This window comes from Desmodus rotundus, chromosome 2, assembly GCF_022682495.2.
Source record: "Desmodus rotundus isolate HL8 chromosome 2, HLdesRot8A.1, whole genome shotgun sequence".
Taxonomy (NCBI): domain Eukaryota; kingdom Metazoa; phylum Chordata; class Mammalia; order Chiroptera; family Phyllostomidae; genus Desmodus; species Desmodus rotundus.
The window spans coordinates 37,422,669-37,437,761 of record NC_071388.1 but is presented as its reverse complement, the minus strand read 5'-3'; the positions used below and the strand labels follow the sequence as shown (position 1 = coordinate 37,437,761).

General features: G+C 36.4%; 1 protein-coding gene across 13 annotated transcripts in view; it reads left to right on the top strand.

The window, feature by feature from the left end:
- TBL1XR1 (TBL1X/Y related 1) overlaps positions 1-9,130 on the top strand; it is a 144,314-nt gene extending 135,184 nt beyond the window's left edge. For all 13 annotated transcript variants that reach the window (XM_053918101.2, XM_053918092.2, XM_071220572.1 and 10 more), the window contains 4 exons: positions 722-849; positions 1,423-1,588; positions 3,341-3,442; positions 4,321-9,130. In XM_053918101.2, coding sequence (XP_053774076.1) covers positions 722-849; positions 1,423-1,588; positions 3,341-3,442; positions 4,321-4,347 — 423 coding nt within the window. In that variant the 3' untranslated portion in view covers positions 4,348-9,130. The remainder of the gene's footprint in view (positions 1-721; positions 850-1,422; positions 1,589-3,340; positions 3,443-4,320) is intronic.
- The last annotated feature ends 5,963 nt before the right edge of the window (positions 9,131-15,093 follow it).

The following is a 15,093-nucleotide window of genomic DNA, read 5'->3' as shown; positions in this document are numbered from 1 at the left end:
CAAGCCTGGGCTTTCTTGCAAAAAATCCTGGTAAAAATGCTTTTCTAGCAATGTAAGTTTTTTGCTGTTGAGTTGTAGGAGGAGTTCCTTATATTTTCATGGAAATTAGCCCTATACTGGATATATGCTATGCAAATATTTTCTCCCATTTTGTAGGTAGCCTTTTTATTTTACTTTACTGATGATGTCCTTTGCTGTGCAGAGGCCTTTTAATTCCATGCAGTCCTGCTTGGCTTCTTTCACTGTTGTTGCCTATGTTTTGTTTTCAACGTGAATCTCATTATTTTATTTGTAAGTTGCTTATCTAGTTTCTCTTGCAAAATATTTCTTGATTTTAAATTCTAATTGCAGTTTATAATGTTGATCTCTATTTAAGGTACAGCATAAAAACCAATACCTTAAACATTTTAGAAATGTTACCCAAGGAGCTTATTGAGTATTAAGAGTTTGTAGCATCTGAAGCTTTTAAAAATAATCTTAGAACTCCAGTTTATTCAGTCCTGAAGCCTCACAATAGTGAATATTTGGAAAGGACTGTCATTTTTAGAAGATAAATATTAAATATATTCTACATTTTAATTTTTTTCCAAATATTCCCTTGATTTCTATAAACATTGTTTTGGTTATACCACTTACATTTTGAATTGGTAAGATTGTATTTTAAGTGTATCTTTTGTATGGAAAAATGATTACATAAACTTTTTTTTTTTTTTGCGCTTAGATATGGAGTATGAAACAAGACAATTGTGTCCATGATTTGCAAGCACATAATAAAGAAATTTATACTATCAAATGGAGTCCAACAGGGCCAGGGACAAATAATCCAAATGCCAACCTTATGTTGGCAAGGTAATATTTATGTTTTATTCTTTCTTTTTTAAGTCTTATACAAATGAAACTTCTAATAAATGTGACAGAAAATTAGGGAAGATTCCATGAAGTGGGAATGTATCCATCTTGCAAGGAATATTTTTTTTAATGGGCTTTTAAATGGAGTTTTATTATTTTGGGTCATAATAGATGTTTTTTTTTTGGCCTGGAGATATCCAGTATTTTCTGATGACTACTCAAGTAATTGAGGCACAGTGCAATAAAATTTCTTCAACATTAAAAAAGAGCTATAAAGTTAAAAATATAGTCAATATAGTGTTCAAAACCATGGATCAATATAAAGGAATTATTCAAACAGCAAAGGGATACAGTGAATTAGCTATTTATGTTTTCCAGCTCAGGACCTGGAGATGCCCTGACACTGCCTTTTCTCAGTGTTGGTTGGTTTCTGGAAACCTTTTCCCAGTCCAGTCTGCTGCTCAGGAGGAATTTGTGGCTAGCTCTTAGGAATGGTTGAATATTGTCCATTGGAGGTGGGCCTGGGAGTATTTCATTGTTTATAAAATTATATCTTTTCCTTCTTCCTGTCAGTGCATCCTTTGACTCTACTGTTAGATTATGGGATGTAGACCGAGGAATTTGCATCCATACTTTGACAAAACACCAGGAGCCTGTGTACAGTGTAGCTTTCAGTCCTGATGGCAGGTATCTGGCAAGTGGTTCTTTTGACAAATGTGTACACATCTGGAACACACAGGTATGTCTGAGTTAGTTTACTTCTTTATTGTATTTTTTAATTGAATTTATTGGAGTGATGGGTTCATGGGGGTCATACTGGTTTCAGGAGCACATTTCTATGACACACGCGCTGTATATTGCATTGTGCCCACCGCCCGAAGTCAAGGCATCTTTCGTCGCCATATAGTTGGCCCCCTGAGTTATTTTAAATAGTCAGTATTCTTACATTTAATAAGAAGCACTAGCCTGTACAAATTTTTCTTCTCTTTTTGGTTGTCAGTCTTTCACCTTAGCGATACACTTAGGGTTGGCTGTCTGGGGAGGTATGTACCAGGTACAGGTCTGCCTGAAATGTTGTTTTAGGTAGGTCTGCTACCTTCGGTGTGACCTGTTCGGTTACTGTATTTGCTGTGTATAATGCTCACTTTTTTACCCAAATTTTTAAGGGAAAATAAGGATGCGCGTTAATCATGGGTAGTAGTACTAATTCTGTATCTATATAAATAGTTTTCATTTTTTTATTTATGCTTAGGTGATACAAGTGTAACTCTAGAAGCAGTAGCGATATCCGTATGCAAAATAATACCCTGGAATATGATGATACAAAAAAACAAGTATCAAAATATAAATAAGTATAAAATAAGATTGAATTAAAAAATTAAAACGATTTGTTTTTTCTGAAAGTTTGGGCCAAAAACATGGGAGTGCATTATATATGACAAAATACAGTATTTTAAAGCTGAGAGATAATTTCCTGGTTTGTCAGGGCAGAACACCAGAGGGATATTATATTCTTCATTGTTTTCCAGTTTCTCACAGCAGAACCTCTGACCTTTGCCCTGCTTAATGACTGGTTTCTTAGGACAGTACATTTTTGTATTGAGTTTTTAATTATTCACTGGCAGTTGAAAGGTTTTGGTTTCATTGCTGAAGGAATAAAATAATTTAGTTATACTTATGGTTCAGCTAAATCGATGATGAAATTGTTAGTGTTCCTAGTTATACTTTTTAAAAATTTTATATCATTTTTTAAGAATAATAACATACGTTCTTTTAGATTCTATTATACTCCTATATCTTAGGAGACTACTCAGTTTAATACGGAATACCTAACAGACTCATACTGGAATTGTCTTTACTAAGTTTTTTGTACTTCCTCTTTAGGATGTTTGACAAAGAAATTTTGACTTAATTTTGTTTATTTACATGTTGACCAAACTTATGTGTCTTTCGATAACACCATCAAAAATTTATTTCGAGTCATACATTGAATGTTCACTTCTGGCCATTGTTAACTGTGTCAAAGAGGCCAAAGGTACCTTAGCTAAGAATGGTCGTCAATACTGGAGAAACTGAACGTGTGTGTGAATGATCTGTTCAGAGCAGACTGGTGTTACCTTTTTATAAAAAGATCATCAAATCACATTTCTAGTATTTTATTTTCTATTTTATTTTTTAAAGATTTTATTTATTTATTTTTAGAGAGGGGGGAAGGGAGGGAGAAAGAGAGGTAGGGAAACATCAATCAATCAGTTGCCTTGCCTGGCCGGCAGTCCAGGCATGTGCCCTGGCTGGGAATCGAACTGGTGACTTTTCACTTGCAGGTTGGTGCTCAATCCACTGAACCACCCCAGCCAGGGCTCTAGTATTTTAGAACTTGCATTTATTTTGGAGTTGAAGCTAAGTCCTACCTTTGATTGCTGGAAATAAAGCCTTATAATAGTCTTACCTCAATGTTAATATTTATGAAATTCTGTTTTTCATTTTTTAGACAGGTGCTCTAGTTCACAGCTATAGGGGAACAGGTGGAATATTTGAAGTGTGCTGGAATGCAGCAGGAGACAAGGTTGGAGCCAGTGCGTCAGATGGTTCAGTAAGTGTTATACAGTGTTTCCAAAGGGCGGTGGGGTTGGTAGGGGTGTGTATAAGCATAGTGAATAAATGTGGCTTAGTGTTCTTTTCAAAATAAATTTCATGATTTGGTATTGATCTTTTTTTACTGAAGACTGTATACTTTCATGTTCATTTCATTTGAGTAATGTAAGCAAAATTTAGGCTACCTGTGCCAAAAGAGTGTTTTCATATTCAAGAATAGACAGTTATTTTTAGAGTAAACATTTATTAGTGAAATAAGTGTAGCAGAATGCCACTCTGAGAGATCTGAATTCCCAGTGCCTGTTTCTGCTTTCCCTTCCCTGCAGAAGAGTGTTGGTGGCCCAAGGGGGGGGGGGTGGGGGGCGGGGGGCATTAATAGAGGCGGTTGAGTTCTGCATCTGAGGATGTGTGATACTGAGAGACTTTCAGAATGAGGTTGGCCAGCTCTTTACAGAAATGCCAGTTATGGCTTTTAAAACTCTAAAAGCAAAGGGAAGATGGAATGGGCATAGTCATTAGCTGGTTACTGAAGCTTTAGTTAAATATAATCTGTAGTGTCTTTTGTTAAGACCCAAGAGATTGGAAATGGTCTATTTTGAGCATATTTTCTCCTACTTCCTACTTAACAGAGTAAATCTTCAAAATTTTAACATAGTTCTTCCTCTGTAGTGTTAGCCCATCATTGTTTCCTCCAGCTACTTAAACAGTTTATCTGGTTTCTGTTCGTTAAGTGCCCATTGCCATGGTTACTGCTGCTTTACCAGTTTCATGAACTTGAACCAAGAAATAGATTTCAAACTGTACTATAGAAAAGTTAAGCTGAAAATGTACAATGAAGTTCTTAACATACTGGTTGATTATTTAAATTTCTTACAGGTTTGTGTATTAGATCTTCGGAAATAGCGCTACTAGTTGGAAGCCATGGACCGACTATGAATGTGTACATAGCCAAAATGACTGTCCCTGACCCATGACTGCTATAGTCCCACTTGAACCATGGCCAGTCCACTGCAGCCAAATCTAAAAGAAATATATACATACAGTGTATATAAACAAAATTGCACCCTGAAGATGACAGAATTTTGTCACAGCTTGTGAATTCTGTTCACCAAGTGCTGGAATCTAATCTGCCGTGCCCCTAAAATAGCATTTAGAAGTTTTGGATATGAAAAACAGAAGAAAGAAATATGCATTATAAAAGCAGCCCGTACATGTACCAGTTTTTGGATACTAATGACAGCCTTGTTTCTCCCCTTTGAATCAGCAGACACCATGGATTATATTCTTTTTTTCCCTTCAGTAGTTGAGCAGTTGAGAGTATGTACAGAGAAAATGGACTTAACAAAAACCTGCAGCAGTAGTTTGTCCTTGCTTTTAAACTTTGTTTTTTGGTTTAGTTTATGGATGCATGAAGTAAGGGAGTGAATCAGTTTCTTGTTTATATATTTTTTTCACCTTTTGAACAAAAAATTCTTAAAAAATATTTTAATGCATTCTTTTGAAAAGATAAATGTTTGGTACATTTTATGGCTCCCAGAGCATATATATTCAATTGGTGCATGTTGTGGAAGGGGAAATGCGGAATCAAATGAGAATATATGACTTTGGTCATGTCCATCTGTAAGACACATCAGTAAAGGGGTATTATGCTCTGTTTTTTGTTTGTTTTGTTTTGTGGGGTTTTTTTTTTTTTTTTTTTTTTTTTTGTGATGTGGCTTAAATACAGTAGTTTCTTTTTTGGGACATATTTCTGCCAATGAAAGACTAGAAGGGCACAAAAGTTTTTTTTTTTTTAATACCATAGAGAAGATGCATAAAAAATCTTCTGATGTTTTGTAGCCATAACTAAATTATGGTTAAAATGTGCACTATTGTGAAGAGGAGCAAAGTAGGTTTGGGGGTTTTGTTGTTTGTTTATATGTTTGTTTTGCTTTGTTTTTTAAGAGATTAAAATGTTTCTGGATAAGGATTAGCTTCTTCAAGTGTCCATCATTCTGTGTAGAAGCTTAAATATGTAATGTAATGAAACTCCAGTATTAAAAATCTCTCAATTATTATTTTTTTATACAAAGCAAGATAACGGCATATAACACTGCCATTACATGGCAAAATGTTAGCTACCTTAGTTTAAAAACAATCTTTAAAACAAAAGACTTGCTTCAAGGTATTTTTAAGTAGCGGTGATTCCGATTTTTTTTTTTTTTAATATAATTGCACTAACTTCCCTGCTGCTCTGATTCTGCATTTGTGGTACTTGTGACTACATTTTTTCAAATACAGATAGATGTAAGCTGCTATTTTTTCCCAGTAATCACTACTATACCATGTCTTTTACTGTGTTGATGACATCAAGTAGTTCCTTACGGATGTAGATACCAGATCCCACCTCCTCTTGCGCTCCTGCTGCGAAGAGCGAACATTCACAGGACTTTCGAGTCGCAGCACGGGGCTGCGTGCGTGACTGACAGGGTGTGTTGGGTACAGGGATTGGGGCAGCCAGCTGTGGAGAAGATAGTTGTCAAATTTATATCTCAGAGATTTTAGTTAAGGAATCGCTTATTATCAAGCTTAGCAAATTGATAACACTATTCCCATCACTAATTATTTTTGAGGCCTGTACTACTAAAATTTTAACCTGTGTCTTAAGTAGAAACTGATTAGCCCAAATAATGCAGCTTTGACTTTCAGCATTGGTTGTTTTGCTATTTTTACAAAGGAGCATTGATTGAAGCAAGTCTTGGTTTTACTAAGGTAGGATAGCATTTGCTATTGTTAAAGGAAATAAATACACTTAATTCCATGATACATTGTTATATGTACCCCAGTTGTTGTTAGTGGGGACTAGGATACTGTAATAATATTTTAAAAATTTACATCCCAAAAGGCAGTCATTCATGATGGTTTTGTGCCAGCTGTTTTTAGGGTTTTGGATCACATTATAGATACTTACAACTGTTACCCTGTGACTTACGTAGGAAACCTAATATGCTGAGTATCTGGCACTTGAAATCCTGCTTTTATTGCTGGAGGTCCACATCTGTGGTTGACCTCTGTTGTTGTTTTAAAAAAATAAATAAAAATAAAAAAAATCTGTGCAATAATTTTTAAATGTGCTCCCAGGAATAGACACAAATGTTTTGAGTATGTTTAAGCTGCATTTTCCTTTAGTGATGCATTTGTCAATTGCACTGAATTTAACCCTGGAAGTCAGAGGTGATTATGATAGTACTTTTGTATTTTGATATGGACAGTTTATTCACTCGCATACAGTTATTGACTTTGTTCCCAGCTGATTAAAAGAGAGTCAAGAAGTTCTGCAGTATAGCTGCCAAAATAGACAGCTATTTTTTATGGTATTGTCATCTTTTCTGTTGTTTTTTTTTTTTAATTTTTAGCTATTTTACTTAAGCGTAATAGCCACAATAGGACATATGAAAGATTATAAATACAGAGCTTTATTATCCTGATGTCTTGGGTCTTTTAAGTGTAAACTTTATCTGGAAGGTATCCATTTGTAGGCCTGGGTTCTTTATGAGCATACATACAGTTGTTTATTTTTGCTGCTGTTCCCAACACCCTCATCGCCTGCTGACGTGCCACGATGCTGCTCCAGCAGACACCAGCCAGATCGCCTCTAATTTGAGCAGTAACATGATCCTAGGAGGCAGATTCCACAGCCCATAAAGTTTTATATTTGAGGTTCTTGCTCATTTTTCCTTTCAGTTTTTTCTGAGAACGTATTCCTGAAGTTCAGCTGATTCCAGTAGATAATCTGTGGTATTCATTATATATTATTGTTGTATAGGTAAGAAACTTACCATAAGGAAAAATAGAAAGGAAAACTTGAATGAATAGGATACTCGCTCATTAAGATAGAATTAAAGAGCAGCTGTCACCCTTAAACATCATAAAGGAAATCTTTTTTCTTCTTCATATAGGAAATCCCATAAGGTCTTACACTTGTTCCATTCCCCACTTCCTGTTGTTGATCAGGTACCGTCATTGACTTTCAGATGAGTTTTAGAAATGATAGTGTTCAATTTCCTAATAGGTCTTAGAGTATGTTGAATTCTCTTTTAATTAATTATTCCTAAGTAAGTATATTTTAGGATTAAACACCTTTTACAGATACTGAAAGTGCCTCCTTTTGTGGTATAAAAAACAAATTATGGTGCAAAAGTAATCATGAGATTGAATAACATGAAGGGTTTTTTGTTTTGTTTTGCTTTTTGACATATAAATATGTCAAGAGAAAGGCCAAAGATTTGTACATTTTCACTTAACTTATAAAGCACTCCTTTTTTCCTTAAACTTCTTTCTGTCAAATTAGATTTAATGAGAGAGTACTATTTTTAAGGAGCTGTTTGTGTAGAATGATTTCGTTAAGAGTAATGGAAACTATTGAATAGAGGCCTAATGAGGAGTATGCATTTTTGCTACTTAAAGGAATCACAAATGACCATCTTTATGTGAGCAAAAAGTTTTACTAGAGAAGCAGAAAAATAACTTCCAAATGCAGTGCTATTTATTCTTCTCAAAACAATTTTCATTTTTTAAGCACATTGTACGCTTCCGTAGAACCTGCATTTACTCTTACGTGCTAAGGATGGTACTTGGGATTTGGTGAGTTACTGCTCACAGTTCCCACGGAAGTCCTGTTTCAGCGGACCGACATTGTGGCATGGCAGCAAATGCCAACCTTCTGGGGAATAGCAGCAAATCTACAGGAGACCCTGGTTGGTTTGTGGGTTTATTTGTTTTTTTTCCCTTCTGAATCAGCAGGGATGGAAGGAGGGTAGGAAAGTTATGAATTATTACTCCTTCCGGTAGTAGCTCTGAAGTGTCACATCCAATATCCGTTTGTTTGTTTCTTTTTTTAACATGACTCTAGTTAACGTAGAAGAGAGAGAGAAAAGAGGAAGTGTTCACTTTTTTTAATACACTGATTTAGAAATTTGATGTCTTATATCTGTAGTTCTGGAGTATTAATAGCATTCTTTATTTCTGCCTTTATGTTGACAGTGTTGAAGCAGGGTGAATAACTAAGGCTTTTTTTTTTTTTTTCTTTTTTTCCTAGTAAGCTATTTCATGATGTTTTCTTTGGAGTTTCTGGATAAGTTCAAAAACACATTCTGCATGTTGTATCTAGTCTGATGTACTTACCCATCTCATTAAAAACAAAATCACAGACTGCATTTTGTAGCTGTGTAATCCCTAAATACAGAAGTAATTTTCTTCTTTCCTGACTTTGACATTGTAGCTATAATGTTCTAATTCTGATTTTTACAAATCCTTTGGGTCTAATTCTGTGAGCCTACCTATAGCACTGGATTAAAATGTCTGCATCATTTCTTTAGTTATCCCGTTAACTTTAAAACTGTTGTAAAAGTGTAAACCAGCCCATGACAGTTTTTGTACATGTTAAAGAACTTTATTGTTCAGTTTCCATGACTATTGTGTAAGGAAGACTGATTATAGATGCTCTGTGCTGTCCTGGACCATGTTGATTACACTTACGATGTATTTTGGTTCCACATCACAATGATTTGTCCCCAATGACCCTTTACCCTTTCTAGGCACATTTTTGTTGTTGTTGTTGCAGTTCCCCTTGGCATTGTATTGCTTTGACAACTGTAATTTGAATCAGATCCGAAAGAGGTCCAGAATAAAATATATTTTGATATTATGTTGGCTGTGTACATATATAAAATCTTTGATATCTATGTAGTTTGTATAGACTATTTAGTCAAGTAAAGAAAGAGGGATGCTATTTCTTGTTTACAATTTCCTGTTTACATTTTAATTGCATTTACTCCTCCAATGTTCTATTACAGAATAAACTTTTTTGCTCTGAGTTAGTCTTCAAAACATATAACCTGTCTGTTCTCTCCCATACTGGTGTTACCAATTATAACAACTGCCATAAGAACCCAACCCACTGTTTTCGTAAATAGATTGTTTTCCAAGATATCTTCATTACAGTAAGCCCATAGATAAAATTACAAATTCTACTATTTTATTACTTCTCGCCGGAGATAAGATTTTTTAAATGAAGGGGTTGTTTACTATTTTTATTAAAGAAAAATAGAGCATTTAATCAGCTAAGGAATAATACGTTTGAATTATTTTGAAAAATAATTATCGTACTTAAAGGACATTGGTTCACATAATCAAACTGGAATTCATTTGCTTAGCATGCAGTTGAGCACAAAACAATGTGTTGTTGAAGGTTTTTAGGGCAGGATGCTCAACTTTCTTAATAACATGTTTTCCTGCATATAAACCTATTAACTAATAATTTTTCTCCTTAACTAGTTGCTTATGTTGCGAAAAAGAACTTTATAATTTGTTAGGAAAGATACTAGGCACCGTTCAGTTTTAATTAATCCCAACTCCTTTAGAGTTACTTAGAGACTTTTTTAAAAGAATCATGGTTCGTATTTTTTGTTTTGTTTTGTTTTATAAAAACTTGTATTCTCCAGGTCTTTTACCTTTCCCTTCTATTTCCTTAAGCAGAAACGAATACAGGCACAGCCTTGACATGTTTTCCTAAATGATAAGCTACTGCAATTGCTAGAACTTGCCGACAGCCTTTCATTTTCAAAGGGTTGACTTTTATTGCATGGCATAGATTGTTAATATTCTGCATTTTACACTTTTTCAAAAGTGTTGCTCTACTAAAGATTATAATCCATAGAAGCTTGAGGTAAAGCCGAAATCAATTTGAGTAGTCACAGAAGGGGTTATTTTTAATTCCATAGTTCTTATACTTTATACAATAGGTCAGATTTCTTACCTATGAAAATACATAGCAGGTCAGGTTAAAGTTTGCTGTTTCCTCAGTATATTCCTTTGCAAATGCAGTGGAGGAAAAGACACTATGGACAGGAGTTGTATGGTGCTTTTTCTCTGCTGTACAGAGCGCTCTGTCAACAATGAAATGTTAACCCTATGCTACTTTTTCTGCATGTTTCTTCTCAAATGTCATATCTCAATGCTATTTGTCCTAACTTGTAATATTTTTGTATTAAAATTTTTAGGAGTTCCTTGTAATTTCTTTATAATTTAAAATATATTAAACACAAAGTGTTTAGTAAAGTACAGAAGACAATTATTAATGTTTCTTGGTTGTTGGGTTTGTATGATCAATTGTGCAAACAGTTCACATTTTAAGAACTAGCACCAGTGGGGTGGGATCTACAAAGAAAAAGATAGATACCGCAGTTGTATTAAAAAAAAAGAAAAGTATAATGGGCTCCGTCAGAGGTATCAGAAGCATAGGTTGGAGGGTACTGGGCAGGACTACTTTGCATTCAGGCACTGAACGGATACCTCAAAGGGTGAAACTCTTGCATTACAAATCCAGTCTCACTGAACTCAATCTGAGATTAGACATTTGAAAACGTCAACTTCCAGAATCTCACATGTGCAAATCAGGGGGTTTTGAAAAAATCTGCACATTGTCCAGTGCTTTTCCATATAAGCTTTTATTGACTGAACTTACATACATGGAAAGATCTTTTAAAAGTAAAAGGAACTCGGCACGTGAACTCCTTGACCCTAGGTTAATTGTCTGATTCTCCAACTTGGGTGCCTGGTGAGCAGTGTCCCCCGGTAGAGGACAGGCCAGAGCACAGCCCCTCAGCAGGAACGGAGAGCCAACCCTGTGGCGTGGATTTCGTGATGAAGGCCTGGGGTCGTAAGATACTTCAAATCGAGTTTAGTACGACATAAAACTGTAGCTATGTAATATGTTTTTAAATGTTTTCAGTGAAACGGGTGACATTTTAGCATATGGAAATAAACTTAAGTTTGAGGTTGGATGAATATGTTAAAATAGTCTTAGATAAATGGACTAAATGAGAGGTAAGTAAATTTTACTTTTTTAGCAATGTTGATTAACCTAGAGTCCATTAAAACCCTCCTAAAATAAGATCCCTGGCCCTACCGTCAACCTCCTGGCTAATAAGATAGTACTAGTATGCGTACTATTTTTTTTTTAATGCTTGTTTGTGTGCCATAGATGAAGGGCGGGAAAAGACGGGGTTGTGTAATTCACATACTGTATATTACAGAGTGCATGCTTGGAAAGAAACTGAAAAATAATAAATTTCCATTTCCAAGCTCCCTACCAGTTTCTCCTTGGTGAGAAGCACTGTTAAAATACTGTGGGTGGCATCTGTCCTTGCAGACACTGTTAATATATTTTAAGAATGGGATTGTAATACTCTTTGATTTCAGAAACGCTTTTTCACTGAAATTGTCCGAGCTTTTTGTCCTATAAGGATACACTTAAGTACTTCTCCGTACCGTGGGAGTTAAGAGCATGAATTCTGCCTGACTGCCTGGGATGAGTCCCGACTCCACTATTTACTTGTGATTTGGCCAAAGGAATTACTGTTCTGGGTCCCCTATCTGTAAAATGGGACTGCTGGTATAAGGTAGGAGGACTGAAATTGTTAACATACAGGGTGGGGCGGGAGTAGGTTTGCAGTTGTGAGTACATGAAACAGTTTGCTCTTGAGTTACTATGTGTTACTGTATTATTTTCCATACAAACAACTGTAAACCTCCTTTACTTTTGCCACACCCAGGATTTAAAGCCCTTAGGGAATAGCGCCTGGTTGTGTAAAGCACACTATGTGCTACTGTTTTGATTTTTAATGGTTGTGTTGTATGACACACTTTAGCCCCTATAATGCATATTTACTTAATCATTGTCTCCTATTATAAACAGTGGTGCAGTAAACATATTTGCGTATTTGTAGGACAAATTCAGCAGTTGATTCTGATGTGCATGCCTGGTTAATAGGCACCTTGAAAGACTTGCAACTCACCCATTTGCTGGCTTTAGGTGAATCTGTTCTTTCCAAAGGAGTCATTCAGCAATTTATGGAGGGAGATGTCTTTGGGAAAGTGCTTCGCATATTTCCTCAACATGCAAATAGGAACAAGAGGATAATTTAAACTAATAAATGACGACCATTTTGCAGAAGTTAGCAGAAAACAGTTATGTTTAAACCTATGTTACTAGTCACTAAATGTTAAGGATATGGTTAAGTTTTGGTAAACATGGAAAAAAAATATTTCCACCATAGAGCACAATATATCAATTAATACTTAGTGGCATATACTAATATTGCTGGAAGCTAAATTTCTAGTACATGTGCAAATGAATGGCAGACATTCATTCTTTTGGGACTTCTTTTTTAATCCTATTTTTTAATACATTTTACCCTCCTGAGTCTTGGTTCCTCTTTTGTTTCTTCAGCAAATACTTATTTGTTGAACATCTAGTATGTCCCAGGAGGTGTGTTTGCCAGCTTAAGTAGGCTTCCTGGGAGAGGTCAGAAACCAGCCGCAGTGACAGGGCCTGGCAAAGGGGTAACGGTTAGGGTTGCTCAGGATTGTCACTGAGAAGCATTTGTGGCAATGCCTAGGGGTGGGGGGCTGTGGAACAGCGACTGTCAGGGAACTGGGGTGCTCTGATTCATCACTGTGAACAGAAGTGGCTGAGGAAACTTTGTTGTCTGCATACAATCACGTTCTCATTTAGCCATACTGAAATACCTGTGCCTCCTGACAGGTTTCTTCCCCCCTTTATTCTTCCTGCGGTGCTTTCTTCCCTCCCTCATTTGCATAATTCTCAGTTGCTAGATTCAATCAAGTCACGGGCTTCTGGGAAGGCAGGCCACCCACTGACCCACTCATTGTCCACTTCCTTCTGCCCCTGGCTTCCCTCTGGGTTAGGTGCCCCTTGCCCCTCGCAGTGCCCAGACATAGTTCTAGTTGTAGGATTGCATCCTGTCTGCTCTGAAATGATTTGATGGAGTTCCTGAAGGAAGGGCAAAACCTGTTATTTCCTATGAATGTGAGCGTGAAGGGTTGTTTTACATGTGAGCATCAAGTTCTTGTCTGTAAGAAATGTCTATAGGAAATAACCTTTTGTGGTTTTAAGGATTAGTAGTCATAATTTAGCCCAATAACTAGCATAATTAGGCTTTCATACTTGGCATGGTTATTATTGTTACTACTATTACTGTTACAAACATGCCAGAGAAAACATTTGTTTCACAGGATAATTTGTTGAAAATGATGGGTTGTAATTAGAGGTGCAAAGCACTACTATTATGGGCATGAATGTGGAAGTAGTTGATTGAACAAACTGCTTATGATGGGACATCTTAAAATACGTAACTGTTTTCTACATGGAGCCTAGTTGGATGAGGAGGATGAGGGTCATCAGTTCCTGTGTTACGTTACCTGTATTTTTTGGTGTCTTTCCCTTAGTCTCTACTACATTTTATTTTTTGCCTTGTCAGGAATTGGAAAATGCACTTTCAAAAGCAACTCTGTGCCAAGCATCCATTTTGTAATCTATTATTTATAGAAAAATACCAGAAACTGCATCGATATTAAGAACCAAGGTTCGAAAGGCATAGTGTTTCACGTTTCGCTCTTTTGGCTTTGATTTCAATTATCTCACTTGGACTTCAGGTTTGAGACATTCATCAAGGTCAGGAGGCACTGCTTTTGTGGGTGTTCAGTCAAATCGTTGTCTTCAGGCACAGACGTTATATTCTGCGTAATTTTTCCCCCTTATGCTAGTAATACATGCTAATTTTATAAATTTTTGAAGCAAAAAGGTGTAAATAAAGAGAAATCACAGGTGTAAATTTTATCTAATTTTGAGCAGGATTCTTAGGTGCTGCTTATCACAGGCCTTTCAGGCGTTTCTGGGACCCTGCAGCGCGAGCAAGAAGAGAGTGGCCCCTCAGGGCACTGAGGCAGGCAGGGCAGTGGCCTGTCCTCCTCCAGCGGCCGCCTGCGCCTGCGCGTTCTCTCCCAGCACCCTCTGTTAGTTACACAACACTCGCACTACCGGGCATTTGTAAACGAAACCAGCCAGGTTTGTGTTTAAAGGCGATTATGTTCTTCTTGCTTTTGTGTGACCTGATTTCATTTCTCTTAATATCATAAAGCATCTATGTCATTCTTTAAGAAAAAAACTTAATGTTGAGCTCTAATGGACATAAAAGTTTGTGTTGAGCCACGTCTACAACTGTGCAAGAGTCACAAGGTGAACTAGCGCCTTCACAGGCTTTCTCTCCTTGAGTATTGCTCTCTCCTCACCTCCCTCCCCTGCTGCTGTCATTCTCAGACAGCCACCTGTTTGCTTTCCGTCTATAACTTGTATACATTTTCTAGAATTTTATAAAAATGGAATCATTCTTTTTTGGTGGGGGGTACAGCCTAGCCTCGTTCACTCAGCATCATTACTTGGAGAGTCACCCATGCTTTATAAATTAATGGTTCATTTTTTATTGTTTAGTGGTATTCCATTGTATGGGTATACCATAAGTTATTTAACCAATAACCTGTTGATGAACATTTAGGTCCTTTCACTGGTTGTTACTGTTGTAATAATGTGCAGACTTTTTTGTGTCTGAGGCATGCTTTCATTTTTTTCTCTTGGGTAAATAACGACAAATGGATGTCTGGGAAATGTGTGCATGCTTATTTTCCTAAGAAACTGCCAAACTGTTTTCTAAACTGGTTGCGTTATTTATCGTTTTACATTTCAGCCAGCAGTGCCTGAGAGTTCTGGTCACTCTGTATCCTCGCCAGCTCGGAATGGTCAGTCTTTTA